Source organism: Marmota monax, unplaced genomic scaffold (assembly GCF_021218885.2).
Source record: "Marmota monax isolate L192 unplaced genomic scaffold, Marmota_monax_Labrador192_F-V1.1 WCK01_AAM20220418_F8-fsc00038, whole genome shotgun sequence".
Lineage (NCBI taxonomy): Eukaryota > Metazoa > Chordata > Mammalia > Rodentia > Sciuridae > Marmota > Marmota monax.
Window position 1 is genome coordinate 4,810,878 of NW_026692498.1, and position 14,725 is coordinate 4,825,602.

The 14,725-nt window shown below is 47.5% G+C and overlaps 1 protein-coding gene across 18 annotated transcripts in view; it reads right to left on the minus strand.

The window, feature by feature from the left end:
• Window positions 1-1,486: 1,486 nt before the first annotated feature.
• The window catches only part of Ppp6r3 (protein phosphatase 6 regulatory subunit 3), a 125,473-nt gene continuing 112,234 nt past the window's right edge, over window positions 1,487-14,725 (minus strand). For 7 of the 18 annotated variants that reach the window (XM_058579663.1, XM_058579662.1, XM_058579661.1 and 4 more), the window contains 4 exons: window positions 13,475-13,581; window positions 11,736-11,886; window positions 5,989-6,108; window positions 1,487-2,993 (listed from right to left, as the gene is read on the minus strand). In XM_058579663.1, the coding sequence (XP_058435646.1) occupies window positions 2,942-2,993; window positions 5,989-6,108; window positions 11,736-11,886; window positions 13,475-13,581 (430 nt within the window). In that variant the 3' untranslated portion in view covers window positions 1,487-2,941. Of the gene's footprint in view, window positions 2,994-5,141; window positions 5,414-5,988; window positions 6,109-6,374; window positions 6,393-11,735; window positions 11,887-13,474; window positions 13,582-14,725 lie in introns of those variants that run through there. The other 11 variants (XM_058579660.1, XM_058579656.1, XM_058579654.1 and 8 more) reach the window with 4 other exon arrangements.

Sequence of the window (14,725 nt, forward strand, 5' to 3'; positions counted from 1 at the left end):
TGTGAAGTGGGGATTCTGCTCTCTCTCCTCTGTCAGGAGCACACGCGTCTATTGGCACGGCCTGTTTTGCAGGCCAGAGTCCTCACTTCAGTGGAGGCCAAACGCCTCCCTTCTGAGGCTTGTGATCCGTGTCCTGAGACAGCTTTGCCCTTCCAAAGGGTGGGTGTTTTCCCCTTGAAGCTTGTCCCAGGTGCTGGTTTGGATTGACTTTTGTAGGTGGCGTGCAGTGACAGCCAGATTCATCTTTCCACCTCAGGTGGAGGGCCGGATATGGCATGTGGGATACAGGTGACCTCAAAGCAGGACAGCCATCAAATCCTGGACCGGAGTGAAAGCACCCGATGTTTCTGGAGGTGGAGGTTTGGAATAAAATGACAGGATCAAGGTGGGTATTCAAAGGCCAACAGGTGACGATCGGGGGCTGGGGCGTTAACAGTGAACTTCTATTGTACATTCCCTCTGAGAACGACTCTGAGTCCATGGCAGAGAAAGCAGCAGAGGCCGCAGCTAACCTGCCCAGGTCCCCGCCAACTGCCTGAGGCAGGCTGCAGTGTCCAGGTGTGCAGGGCAATGTGCCCAGGGGGTGGCAGTGCAGGGGACCGGCCAAGGCCAGCGCCAGCCAGGGGCGACACTTTCCTCTGCACTGAGTCGCCACAGCGCTCTTCATGGGCCGGAGAGCGCCCTGAGCACCTGTGGGTCACAGCTGCAGCAGCACCGCTCCTCCCCCATGGCAGCTTAGGAGCGTGGGGAGGGTGATGGCAACCCACTGAAGCCCAGCAGGGTTCTCTCCCTGCAGCCCACACCGTCTGGTCATAAAGCCCACACAAGGCACAAGAGAAGAGCTCTAGAAAAAGAATCAGGCTTTATTTCTGTCATTTTTAACACAGGTATTGTAGACACGTTAGTCTCGCAGTCCCGATGGCCAACACACAGAACCCAGGGAGAAACTGAAGGAGCGGGAGCTCGCTGCCGCCCTGGGCTGGCTGCCGGGACCCCGCAGGCCCGGCTCCTCTGGCCTACCCCTTCCCAGCACCTAAGATGAGCAGACCCGACCACCATCCTGTGCTCCTTCCCTAGCAGGAAGTGGGATGGAAGGACACTGTATGACCTCGGGAGGCATGGAGAAGCCAACTAAACCCAGCTGTGGGGCCGTGAGCGCCACCAACAGGGCCAAAGCCTGGCTGGGGCAATCCCGAGGTCCTGGGCCACATCAGCAAGGCATCCCTGAGGTAAGCGGAAGGAGCCCCGTCCGCTGCTGGTGCCGGGCTCCAGAGAACACAGGAGGGCAGTCTCCCCCAAGAGCAGCTCCCAGAGAAAGAGGTTCCTGGGGTGGAGTGCCCGGGCCACGCCAGCAGCCCCCACACCCCCATGACCAGCCCAGGGCTTCCGGCTGACCCCGTCCTGGGTGTGCTAGGCATGCCTTGGAAACCTCAGGAGGAGTTTCCACACTATTGAAAATGAAAAGCAAATAAGGAATAAGGCATCAGACATTTGATTCTTTTATTTCCGTATGCAATGTAATGTTTAGGCACGCTGCTTGGGATGCTGTTTCTAAAAAATCTGTTGGCCATTTTTCAGAATATCCTTTTGGTTTTAAATACTGGTCAGGAAAAACAAATGATGTAAAAATACGTGAATAATTTTCTATTACAGAAATGAAAAACTGATTTGCATCTAAAAGTGCAAGAGGTGAAGTGATTTAACCCTTTCACCAGACGATATGGCAATATACAGTATATTGCTTCAGCTGTTGGAGAAGGCTGTGACGTATTTTTATATTGACATAGAAAATTATAAATTACATTGAATTAGTATCCATAATCACTATATATATACACAAACCAGTTCTAAAAAAATACACTGGTTTAGAATTTTACGAGTGAAAACCTCACAAGGTACAGTAAAACAGGTAACATGCGCAGGTGCCGGATTGAGTTCTATTTTTAAAACACTAGCCTGTGAAATGACGCACTCGAACTCCATTAGCAGCACGAGCATTTTCAACGGACTCGCCTAACATGACTTAAGTGTGTTAAATATGCAGATTGCTCTGAAATGGTCATTGGTGATGCTTGTTAACAAGGTCAATTTTGGTGAATGGGTTAAAAGGCAGATGAACTACCAAACAAAACAAAAACAAACCCCCCTCCAGAAAAAAAAAAAAAAAAAACAAACCCAAACCACAGCCATGTACACTCCGAGGACTCTAGTGCTTTTCCTGTAGGAGATCATCTCAAGCAACAAGACTTCAACAGAACATATGGCTTCACAAGAACATCGGTTTATCAACTAAGCCGCAGCAATAAATACTTAATCTCTACCAATAGACTTACATTTTTGATCCATTTTAAACAATACAGAAAACAATTACCAATCAAAAACTGGTTATAAAAAGAACACCAAATATTTCTTATTCAAAATCACTTTTGTAAGTTAGAACAACCAAAATAACACCTAGAGGGATTTCAATTCCATAGCTCCTTGCCAACCTGGAAGAAAAGGAATCAGAATTTTGTACAAGGTGAAAAATATATGAAAACTGCCTAATACTTTGGTCACACTAATAATTGTCAAATAGTTATGTTTCAAATACAATAGATCTGTGTATTCACTTTTATAAAACTATTCTTACAGCCATTTAACTAGAGTAGTACTGCTATCACCACAGGGCAGCAAGGTCTCATCTCACAGGCTACCCATTATTTAGAACAATACAATATAAACATATGCAGACATTCTTGGTATTTGTCAATGTGCAATATTTTTACACTTCTGAATTTCTCTGTACAATGTCTTAGAATCTAGAATATAAAGGTTGCTGGTCCTGATCCCTTGCAGAGTGAGTGCAGCAGTGACGGCTTGGTGGCTCCAGAGGACCCCTCCAGAGCCCCTGGGTGGTGGCAGTCTGCAGTCCTCAGTCAGCAGCAGCAGACGCTACCCATCATACAGGGCCATTGACTGACGTGTCACCTGGCACACTTGGCTGGTCACTCCTGCAGAGTAAGAGACAGGCATCTGAGGCATGTGAAGCAGAAATGGGAGGAAGTGAGCCTGGTTTAGTTCTGAGGGTGGGGAGTGCATCTAAGCAGGGCCTCAAGAGCCCACGGAGCTGCCCTCCTCCACTTCTCAGGACCACCGGCACATGCGGGTGGAGGGTCCTAAACCGCTGCCCCCAGAGCCCACGGGAGCTCTCTGTTCATTCCTCCTCCAAAAAGCATTTATCTGTTCCACAGAGTGGAACTCCGCAGGGTTCGCAATGGCAAAGAAAAATAAAAGGAGAGAGGGAAAAAAGTTTGTAAACAGAACAATCTGTTACAACACACGGACAACACATTCCCACAGAGCAAATGTCAGCTTCAAAACTGGGAAGCAAGAAGTGGGACAGTGTGTGAAAGTGGTGGCTGAAGATCCGAGTTTGCAAAATCACAAAATGGAGGGGCAGGCTCTCTAGGGCTCTTCCCAAGTTAAGGAAGTAGACTTGGGAAGGATGCTGAGAGCGGCAAAACTGGTACACAGGCACTTCCAGCCAGCCCTGAGGTCTCAGCTGGCAGACTCCAGCCCTGTGGCCTGTGGGCACAGGAGGGACCTTGGGGCCAGCTCCACACACAGCAACAAATCTACTTACAGCCGTGTCATTGCAGAGCCGTCTCATTGACTTACACGTCGTCTCACTGCACCAGACACTGGGTACGTATCCTGCCTTCACCACCCACAAGCCATGTGTTCGTAAGTTTATTTCTTAAACTCTCTCAGTTTTGCTTTCTCCCCCTATCCCACAGGGCTTCACAGGTAGGGAAGTGTGTGAAGCAGCTGGCACACTGCTGGCACGGACACAACAGGCCTGACAAACAGCAGCCAAGCCAGGTCTATGGCAACACATACCCCGGATCCACAGGACCCCAGGACCAGGCTGGGGCAGGGCCCTTCAAACACATGGGAGGCATCGCTGCACTTACCCTCCACCTGTCCTAACGCTGATGCCACTCCCATCTGCTCAGACAGCCCCCTCACCTAGCTGCACTCCTGTCCCCATTCCTGCAGCCAGTGTCCTCCCAGGCACCTGCCTTCTGCCCCAGGCTACTGGTGTCTGTCTGCTCCGGCTTCCCTCCAGCCACCACCATTCCATCTTGTGGTGGATAAAGGATGGATGAATGGACAAACCCAGGGACGCCAGTGTGTCCCCTCCTTCACTAGCTCACCCCAACATTCTCTGCCACCACCTCAGTCCTGTAATTGGAGAGGAGGACTCTTCATACCTGATGTTTCTAGCCAGAGAGAAAAGCAAGCAGGCTGCACTGAAACCAACATTTCTGTATACTGGACAGCCAGGAAATGACCCCATAGCCTCCTGGGCCACTCATGTCAGAGAACCAGGAACAAACTGCCAGGGCCGACCCTAACTATTCTACCTCCCAGAAATTCCTCAATGTAAAGTAAGTTAACAGGTAGAAATTAGAGAGGTGACCAACTGGGAATTAGACTCACAAAAGACCATAAAGCAGAACAGAACAAAACGAGAAAAACAAACAAACAAAAAACCCACTGAACTCTGGGTTTGGTGTCACATGCCAGTAATCCCAGCAGCTTGGGAGGCTGAGGCACGAAGCTGCAAGTTCCAAGCCAGCCTCAGCAACACCCACTCTCCAAAGAAAAATGAAAAGGTCTGGGGATGTAGCTCAGTGGCAAAGTACCTCCTGGATTCAACCCATAGAACCAAAAAGCGGTGGTGGGGTGGGGTGGGGTGGGGTGGGGTGGGAAGGGAAGGGAAGGGAAGAAAGCAAACAAAATCTCCCATAGTCAAAACCCCAGGAAAAAGACTGACTTTCTCTGAACCCTAGAAGAACCTGGGACTGAACCACCCCTAGGGCTGGAGTGTGACCCTGCCTTTTCTTCCCAAAGCCCTCATTAAAGCCATCCTGCTCCAGCAGCTCACGTAATTACCTTTGTATGTAAAAAATTCAGAGGCACAAAAACAAACTTCATTTGGGCTAAAATTTATCCAAGTAGAACAGTAAGAGGGCTTGCCCTGCCCTGAATGCAGAACTGAGGGCGCCCCCTGCTGGCTCCCACTGGTGTGGTCTTAGAATGCCTAGAAAATTTAGGGGCAGCAGGACCAGGGGGAAAGTATGACTCCTTAGAAATTGCTTTAAAGGTCACTTTATTCCTTCTTAAAGGAGGAATATACAATCTTGGATATATGAAATCAAAAGGTTAACTCTGGGATGTGCTAGACACAGCTCCTCGTGGTCCAGGGGATCCTCATTCATCTTCTGGCGCGAGCTCCGGTGCGATCCCAGGCCACCTGGCTCTACCTGTGAGGCCGTGCGAATGGGCCGGACGCTGGCCCTTGGCGGCAGATGCTTTGGCTTGGCCTATTCCTTCAGGCCACTGGCTCAGTCTAAGCAAAAGGTGACTAGAAAGAAAGCATCACATTCCAAATCACATGGCTCTGGCAGTGGGATTTTCACACTTAATCAAGACAAGATCTCTACTTTGAAAAAAACAAGATCACACAGGGATTCACTTAGGGGTGGAGAATAGTAAGGGAAGTCCCCTGCATATCACATGGGCACAAACGTGGGAAACAGTCACCCTGAGCTGTTTGCGCCTGGCGGTTCAGTGACTTTACAGGGGCCACTAAAGCTCCCAGAGGGGCCTGTTATTATTTTCAACTTGGTGCCTCCTGAAAAAGCTGTGTAGCCGGAGCAAGCCTTCCACTCCCAGGAGGTGCCCAAGAGCCAGCTATACTGCCAATCTCTGCGTCCAGGGAGCTCTCGGCCTCGGGTGAGGAGACCAAGTGTTGTTCCCAGGTTCTCTGCTGGGTCACCTGACTAATGAAAGGATTAGTGCCAAGTACACTGCTGAAGGCCTGGGCCTGGCTGTGATGACCCTACAGTCCACAACTAGGTGCCAACCCCTTCCCGACTCCCACAGGACAAGAGCAAGGCCAGGCGGGGCTTGGGAAGAACACAAGGGTGCAGGCAGTACCTCTGCTCTGGGCTACTGCTGGGGGGCCGGGGGGCCGCGCACTTGGCCTCCGCTGGCTCAGGGCTCTCCTCCACTTCTTTACAAGCAGCATCTTGAGAGGTAGACAGTTTTCCTTCCTCACTGCAGGAGAGGAGACACAGGCACATTACACACCTCAGGGACAGTGTCTAGGTGCCAGAGGATGGGGTCACATGCAAATGGCTCTGAAGTCATGACTGCCATGGCGGCAACCCTGGGGCTGAGCATGCTCAGGGTGGGAGGGTCACAGGGACACAGACAGTGACAGGGGAAGCACAACAGGAAAGGGCACACAAAGGTGGGAACCAGGAGAGGGACGATGTAATGTGGCTGGTTCTGACAGAGCGGCCCCGCATCACCGTACATACCGGTAGGATTTCAACACTCTGAAGCCCAGTGTGCAAAACAGAAAAAGAAATGTACAAGAGTTTCAGAATACTCCTAGAAATGAGGGACAGGGGACTACGTCCACACCTGCACTTAACCAAAACCGCAGAGTTGGCGAAGGCTGTCAAGAGAACCTGTTTGAAGGAACGAGTCTTTATTTCAACCTGTGCTCCTGGGCTGAGCCCATCAGTAACAAGCCGCCAGAGGGCGGACCTCCATCTGCTCACTGGCTGGAAACCTTGGTCAGGAGAGGAGGGCACCCTGCTGCCTGAGCCACATTTAAAGACTTCTCAAAGCCTGGCGCAGAGATGCACGCCTGGAATCCCAGCGACACAGGATGCTGAGGCAGGAGGATGGCAAGTTTGAGGCTTGTCTCAGCTACTTAGTGAGACCCTGTCTCAAAATAAAAAATAAAAAAGGTTGGGGGTGTAGCTCAGTGTTATAAAGAGCACCCCTGGTTTCAACCTCCAGTATTGCGGGGGTGAGGGGGAAGAGAGTTGGGAGTTTCCGTCTAACAAAGGGGAAATGTATGAACACTACAAAGGAAAAGCAGGACCCTGAGGAGCTGCTAGTGCAGCTGAAAGCAGACTCCAGGTCCGGGGCTGAGGGGAGTGGGCGGGGAGGATAAGGGTCCCCCCTCAGTGTGGGAAATATGCAGCGGGCCGCTCTGTCAGGGATTCCCATTTTGTACACAATTAAAGTGGCAATAGCTAGAGGTCCCCTTAAGGAAGGGCTGTCATTCTTAACAGCTATGATCTGGATTTGCTTATAAGACACCTAATATTTTAGGATGATTTCTCAGGTAGTTTTCAGATGGTTCCACGTAATTTATAAGTAGAAAAATTAACTGAAATCTAATGATTTGTAACAATCTGAATTACACGGGTCATTACCTCTCTTTTTCGGTGGTGCTGGGGATGGAACCCAGGCCTCACCCATGTTAAACACCTGCTGTACCACGAGTCCCATCCCCAACCCCTGGTTTCTTCTTCTCAAACCTCCTTCTCCACTCCCCTTTGCCCCTTCCTTCTCTATTCCCTGTCCCAGAAGCAACGATTCTAATGTGATTGTAAAATGCATCTTCATTACATGTGTGCATGAGCATATAACCTGCACTGAATCCAACATCTTTTTGTACTTTTCTCTAGACTAAACATGTCTGTAAGTTCCACCTGTTCCTGCCAGGTACAGCCCAGTGCCCACAGTGAGCACCGACCAAAGGGCCTGGCTTCCCAGAGCAATGAGCCCAAAGTGCCCTCTACCTCCAGGCCTCTGAGCCCAGTGCTGTCACTGTCCCTGGCCCCTAACAGGCCTGCTAGGCATTTCTCAGGACTCTGTACCTGGGAATGGAAAACTCTAGTGGAAAAAAAAAAAGCCCTTCTATCTAGAGTGGCCCCCAATTTGCTTTCCCATCAGCAGCCCCCCCACCCCCGGTGGGGTTCAGGGTCCACAGCACCACCTGCTGTCTAGTTTCAGCTGCTCTAGTAGGAAGTGCCACGAGCTGGGCTCTTCTCACGCACATTCTCCGATAATATGTGGTTTTGAGAATCTCTTCATTTTTTTGTCAGTCTTTTTGTTTACTCATTGTAAACTGACATCTTTTACCCATTTTCTGATTTAAGTGTTTTTTTCCTTTTCTTTATTGGCTTGTGGGAATTCCTTGAACACCTAATGTCAGTATCTTGTTGATCAGGTATAAGCCCCTTTCTTCAATTTGCTGTAGCCTCTTTATCTTGTCTAGAGTACTTCATCAACGGAATTCCTTACGTACTTTGTTAGAGTTTCTTTTCTTCCACTAACTACCAGGCAACTTTGGCCACATCACATCGGGAAGAGGCCCAACCTGGGAGGATCTGGCCCCTCTCCTACCACACTGACCCTTGTCCATGTGCATGATGACATCACACCATCTGAACAGCTGGCTGCAGCACAACTCAATGTCTGGAAGGGGGGTCTCCTACTCAACTACTCCTTCTGTATCTAAGCAACTCTGGGATGTTATTTTTCCATGAGGTTTTAGAGTATATTTAACAAGTTTCTTCCCCAAACCCCAGAGATTTTTTTACTGAGATTCCATTAAACATTAAGGCTAATCCGGTGGTGGTGGACGACTCTTCGGCCCTACACTTGTCCCACCGCAGTGTGTACACTACTACCCCCACTTGTCCAAGGAAGCTTCAAGTTTTCTCTACAGAGATCTGGATGAAAATAACTCTTTAATTTATAGACCAATATATTTTGTGGTTATTCTGCTTTTTATTATCCATTCTGGTTGCGTATTACTGATTTAGAAAAAAACAACTGATTTTTAAAACTGACCTTGTAACAGTTCTGCTGAATTAGTAATTACAAAGGTCTGTACTGACTTGGTTGTGGCTCACCATTACACCTGTAAATAACCAGTTTACTACTCCTCTCCTAACCCTCATCTATACCTCTGCCTCCTTCCTTTTCCAGGACTGTTTACACCCTGGCTATGATAAGGGACAGCTTATCACTGGTCTTTATCTCAAAGTGAATGCACCTAAAATCTCTTCATTAAATATAGTTGCTGCTGTGACATTTTGGTATTTAATTTTTACATAGGAAATTCACTGCTGTGACTGGATTGCTCAGAGTTTTAATCATGTATAAATATGAAATCTGAGCAAAAAAGTAATATTTTTTTTAAAGTCTAATGTAAGAAGATTGCAAGGACAGGTTTTTCGGACATGTAATCTCGAACCATCCTTGCCTTCTAGGATAAGCTGCAGCCAATCATTATGAATTATTTGGGATTCAGTCAGTATATCACAACTTATATATCACAACTTTTTTTGCATGGGGCTGATGATGGTGGTGGTACTGGGAATTGAAACCGGGAGTACTTAATTATTGAGTTACACAGCCATATATGTCCCCAGCCCTTTTTATTTTTTTGAGATAGGATCTCACTAAGTTGCTGAGGTTGACCTCAAACTTGCGATCTTCCTCCCTCAGCCTCCTGAGCCACTAGGATTCCAGGTCTGCACCCAGCAATATCTTATACATAACTTCTGCATTTAGTTTGCTTTTAAGTGACATGAGCTGATCATTTTCTGCAATTATCCTTAATTTGGAATGAAGATTTCAATTCTTTGGGCAGGACTCTCACTTCTTCTTTCTGGGGCAACTTGAGAGAGAAACTAATGGCCTTGAGTGCCTAACTGGCACTACCTACACTACTACTGTAACTGACAGGCCCCATGTGTTTAGGCATCACACTGGGTTTGCTCTGCCCCTAGTTTTCCTCCAGACAGGTGCTTGTTTGCATCCTCTGTTCATCTTTAAAATCAGGTATTTCATTCTTATTGATATGGGTTCTCTTATATCTCGGCTGATTCTTTGTTGGCTGTGACTCATCTCTTCATTTTAGTGTCTTTTGTGATATTAGGAATTAAATTTATCACTATTTTCCTTTATGATTTGGCCTTTTATGTTTAAAAACCACCCCATCCCCAAAACTCTTTTATGCTGTCTTCCTCAAGTTTTGCAGTTCCACCTTTCATATTCATGTGGAGAAAGAGACCCAATTCCACTTTTCTCCAGAATCGATAGTCCCTTTCATTTGTGCACTCCAAGGTGCACCATGTCTCTGCAGTGGAGCCTCTGCATGACTGCCAGGCTGCGTCGTCTCCGTGAGGACAGCCTTTACTAGGAAGCCCTGGAGTCCAACGTGGGGATGCCTTCACCTTTTTCCTTCAGAGTAACCTTGGCTCTTCTCTGCAGGCTTTGTCTTTATAATCACAATTTTCGTGCAACTTTGTGCTGGGATCTTGACACAAATTTTATTAATTCATAATTTGTTGAGAAATGCCAAAGATATTTCCATTAGTGAACATGGCAAATCTCTGTATTGATATTTAGGTCTTCCAATAAACTTCCGTTAATTTCTTTTCTCATTACAGTCTTTTTAGTTGCAGATGGACACAAGATCACTATTTTATTTATTTATTTTTATGTGTGCTAAGGATTGACCCTGATGGCCCACACATGGTAGGCAAACGCTCTACCACTGAACTACAAGCCCAGCTCTAAGGTCACATTCTTACACATAAGATTTGACATTTTATTAAGGACAAATAGGCAAACCTAGAATACCCCATATTGTTTATAGGACAGAGTGATTTTTCTTTGTAACCAGTAAACGCACTAAACTTCCCTATTAATTCTAATACGTGTCTGTAGATTCATCTTCTAGGTGGAAAATCATATTCTATAAACAATGATCACTTTGCCTGTTTATAACCACCCTCACTCCCTCACTCCTTTTGCTTTTTGATGCTGTGTTTGCCAAGACCCCCGGGGCAGCACCGACAAAAGCAGTAACTGTCTGCAAACAGGTCACCTCTAATATCCTTCTGTCCAAACAACCCCCTGTGTCACACCCTGGTGGCGCAGCCATGGTCAGGCCCTCAGAACACACTTCTGGCTGCTGCAGTTCCTCCCTGGGAGCCCTGACCACACATGCACATGTGATACCAGGTCAGGACAGAGTCTCCTCCCTCATACGGTTTTGTTTTGCAGCCATGGCAAGCACCAGGAAGCATCCTCTGCAACCTCTCAGCATTGCCGCAGAAAAAGGGCACTAAAATTCTAGGCACTGGTTTAGCTGCAGTCCATAAAACTTGAAAGAAGACTTTTTTTTTCTTTTTGTGGTACTGGGGATTGAACACAGGGATTCTCTACCACTGAGCTACATCCCCAATCCTTATTTTTTTGAGACAGGGCCTTGCTAAGTTGCTGAGGCTGGCTCCAAACTTGTCATCCTCCTGCCTCTGCCTCCCAAGTAGCTGGTATTACAGGTGTGCTCCACCATGCCTGACTGAAGTTTTTTCATTACTCAGCTTTAAAATTCCATTCTGATTCTTTTTTGGATCCATAAGTTTGAAAGTAAGGTTGCTAATTTCCAAATATAATTTTTTAAATAGTTACAATTTTGCTACTGAATTAGAATGACTGCATTACATCTGGAGACAGTGTCCCATCTGTATGACACTGAGCCTTTGGGCCTGAGCTCTACAGCTTCCATACAAGTCAATTTCTACCAGGAGTCAAAGTGTGCTAATTTCCATAACTGCCAATCTGCTAGACTCAAAATACAGTCTTCTGAACGCAAACACACACAGGGAGAAGGGCATTTTAGGAGCCTAAACTTTCCATCTCTTCATTAAGATTAATGAATTTAATGAAGATGTTAGGACAACTTCAAGTTAATGTCTCAACACTCATTTCAATCAAATAAACATTTCCATGTCTGGGGCTTCTCTCCAACCATTCTCCAACCAACTGACGCCGCAGGATGGACCATCTAGCCCAGTTACCTTTTGAAGACTGCGGTCTCCGTCTTGGCATCCACGGTGAGGCTGAGTGTTTCCTTCATGCCGCCATTCATCACCGTCTCAGTTACCTTGTCTGCACTCTCGGCATCCTCCTCTCCATCGGAGCTGGCTTCCATGGCCACACTGCTTGGCGCTGAAAAGAGTACACAGCTGATGGTCACATATACCAAACCCCACCTGGAACCCTCATCCCTCTGTTAAAGGGCCCTGCCCGTGTCACATCTACTGCTTGCGGATGATGACAGAATGTTTGTCTGGTGCTGCTTGGCTGAATTCTTACGGGCCACTGGGGTCACGAGCCACAGTTTCTTCATTGGAGAACTGGTGAGAAACCTACAGCCTTCACAGCTGTGTCCACCTCTGACCTGGCTTTCACACAGCAACCCTGGTGCTCCCGATGGTCCCACTCTACAGAATGGGGCAGAGGACACAGTCACCAGTTCTTGCCTCTATCCACTTGGGTCCTAGCCTTTTCTTGCCTTTTTTACTGTCATTTTCTCGTGCTGTTCTGGTCATCCCTTTGTAAGTTGTAGTGGTTATAAACTTGAGTGAATGGCAAACTGCCCTGGATTCCAACCCTAGTACTTCCACTTCCTGGATGTGAACCCTTGGGCAAGGAACCTTACCAGTGCCTCAATATCCTCACCCATAAAGTGGAACCAGTGAGGCGACTTACAACAGCTGAAGGACTGTGACTACCTATTCAAATGTTTAGGAGCTTGATAAATAAAACCACACTAGCCCTTGGCTTTAGTCCTCCCCAGGCCCCTGCTTCTGGGAGCCTCTTCTTGCATCATCTTTCTTTTCCAAGGACTCATGCTCTGTTCCCTCTACATACTCCCACACTCCCAACTCCCCACCATACCCCCACCTCCCCAAACCCAAGTCATTGGTGGAAAGGTTCAGAAGCTGGCACGATAACCACACCTGTAATCTCAGCTACTAGAGAGGCTGAAAAAAGGAGATGGCAAGTTCTAGGCCAGCCTGGGCAACTTAGTGAGGCCCTGTCTTGTAATAAAATAAAATTTTTAAAAAAGAGCTGGGGTGTAGCTCAGGGGTAAAATACATGTCTAGCATGTATGAGGCCCTGGGTTCTGTCCCCAGTACTTGGGGGAAAGCCCAAATGGTTCACACCTGCTGCAAGGAACATCTGTGAACATTCTGAGAAGTAAGGCAAACCATGGTGCTGAGGTGGAGCTCTGTGGTAGAACACCTGCTTAGTATGTGTAGGCTGGATCCTCAGCAGCACGTACAAGTAAACGTAATAAAGGTTTATTGACAACTAAAAAAAAAAAAAAAAAAAAAATAAGGCAAACCATGGGAACTTCAGACACTATGACCATTTTATCTGCTCATAAAGGTGAAAGCAAAATAAACAGTCCCACAGCCTCAAATAGGTCCAGAGATGACTGGGGCCAGGCCTGACGTGTCTGCATCAGTTTCTGGTTTTGTTCGTCCTAGGTGCTGGAAGTCAAGGCAGTCCTGCGCTCTGGGCCTCAGGGGCCTCACCTGCACACAGACAGGTCTGACAATCTATAGACCTCTTATTGCTAGAATCAACGGGCTACGGTTCTGGAACAACATACACAATTTCTTTTCCTTGGGTGCCCTGTGGACATCAGGGCCACTCTCTTATTTTCCTGGTCCTGTGAGGTCCAACTCTGAGTCAGGTCTGGGTGCCTAAGCCTGCTATATGCGTGCTGGCCCGGTTTTGCGCTCACCCTCTGGCTGTGCTGCCAAGGCAGTGACACTGGGAGTCAGGGGGTCCATGGCTTCAGTGCTGGTTTCCATTTCCACTGGAGAATTACTCCTTAAGGAATCTTTAGTGCTTTCAGAAAAGAGAAAATTCAGATGTTAGCAGTGGGAACAGTCCTCAGCCACCTCATTATTCACAAAAACCCTCTGAGAATAAGTGTGGAATAAAATCAGTCAGCCTCTGTAGGAGGAGCAGGGCTGCACACTCCAGAGACACACAGGTGGCTATCTGGAGGGTAGGAGGGCAAAGCTTTAGAAGGCCAGGCCCTCAGGGAATTGGAAACAGGCTCAACAGGCCCCACAATAACCACCAGGCTCCTAAGGCCTGGGTGATAGACTTCAAAACTTTCACAAAAATCCTGACTAACCTCCAGGCAAACTGCCTGGAGGCATGGGCTATCTTAATGCTACTCATTGTGGAAACTACAAAAACACAGGAAGAAACACCAGGGGACCAAGCCATGGGGCAGAAGGCTAGTGAATCTGCTTCCAATAATCCCAGAGATTGCTGTGCAGGGTTCAAGAGAAGCATTCCTAAGTAACCACAGGCTCTTTCCCCGCAGGCAGGAAGAACTTGGTCCTATGCTGGAGCAGAAAGAACTCCTACTTTGGAGACATTTTCACTTGGAATCTCACTTGGAGCTTGGAAGAGCTCAATGCTACTACTAGAGGTGCTACGGAACACTGCAGGCTGTCCTTTGCTTTTAGGATGGTGACTGAGGGCTAGAGTTTGTCTTCCTATCTTCTGCATTATCAGCAAGTGCTTATTAGGATAGGGAAAGCAATAAAGTCTTTCAAGTGGGGTGATGGAGATTATTGTTTGTTTTTTTCCTAGTAGACAGAAGAAAACATTTAGCAAGTCTAATGGGACTTGAAATCCATGGTTGATACTCAAAGGCTGACAATGCTATTCAGGAAAATTATACAATCAGAGGCTTCTGTCTTGCAGAATAATACAAATAACAAGGCTAACACAGGATACAAGTCCCTATTAACTACTGAATTCAAGATACACTTTGCATTTTTATGTAGCAACATTCCACACAAAGGTGCCATCAGGAGCTCATTCTTATTCTCAACCTTGTCAATTGCTCCGTGGAGCTGGAAAAGCCAACAGGGCTGTCATCCCTGGCCATGTCCTGCCAAGGCTCAAAACAAACCTTCCCAGGCCACTTGTTCAAGAGCTCCCCCTTTCCCAATTGGTCCTAGAGTAAAGG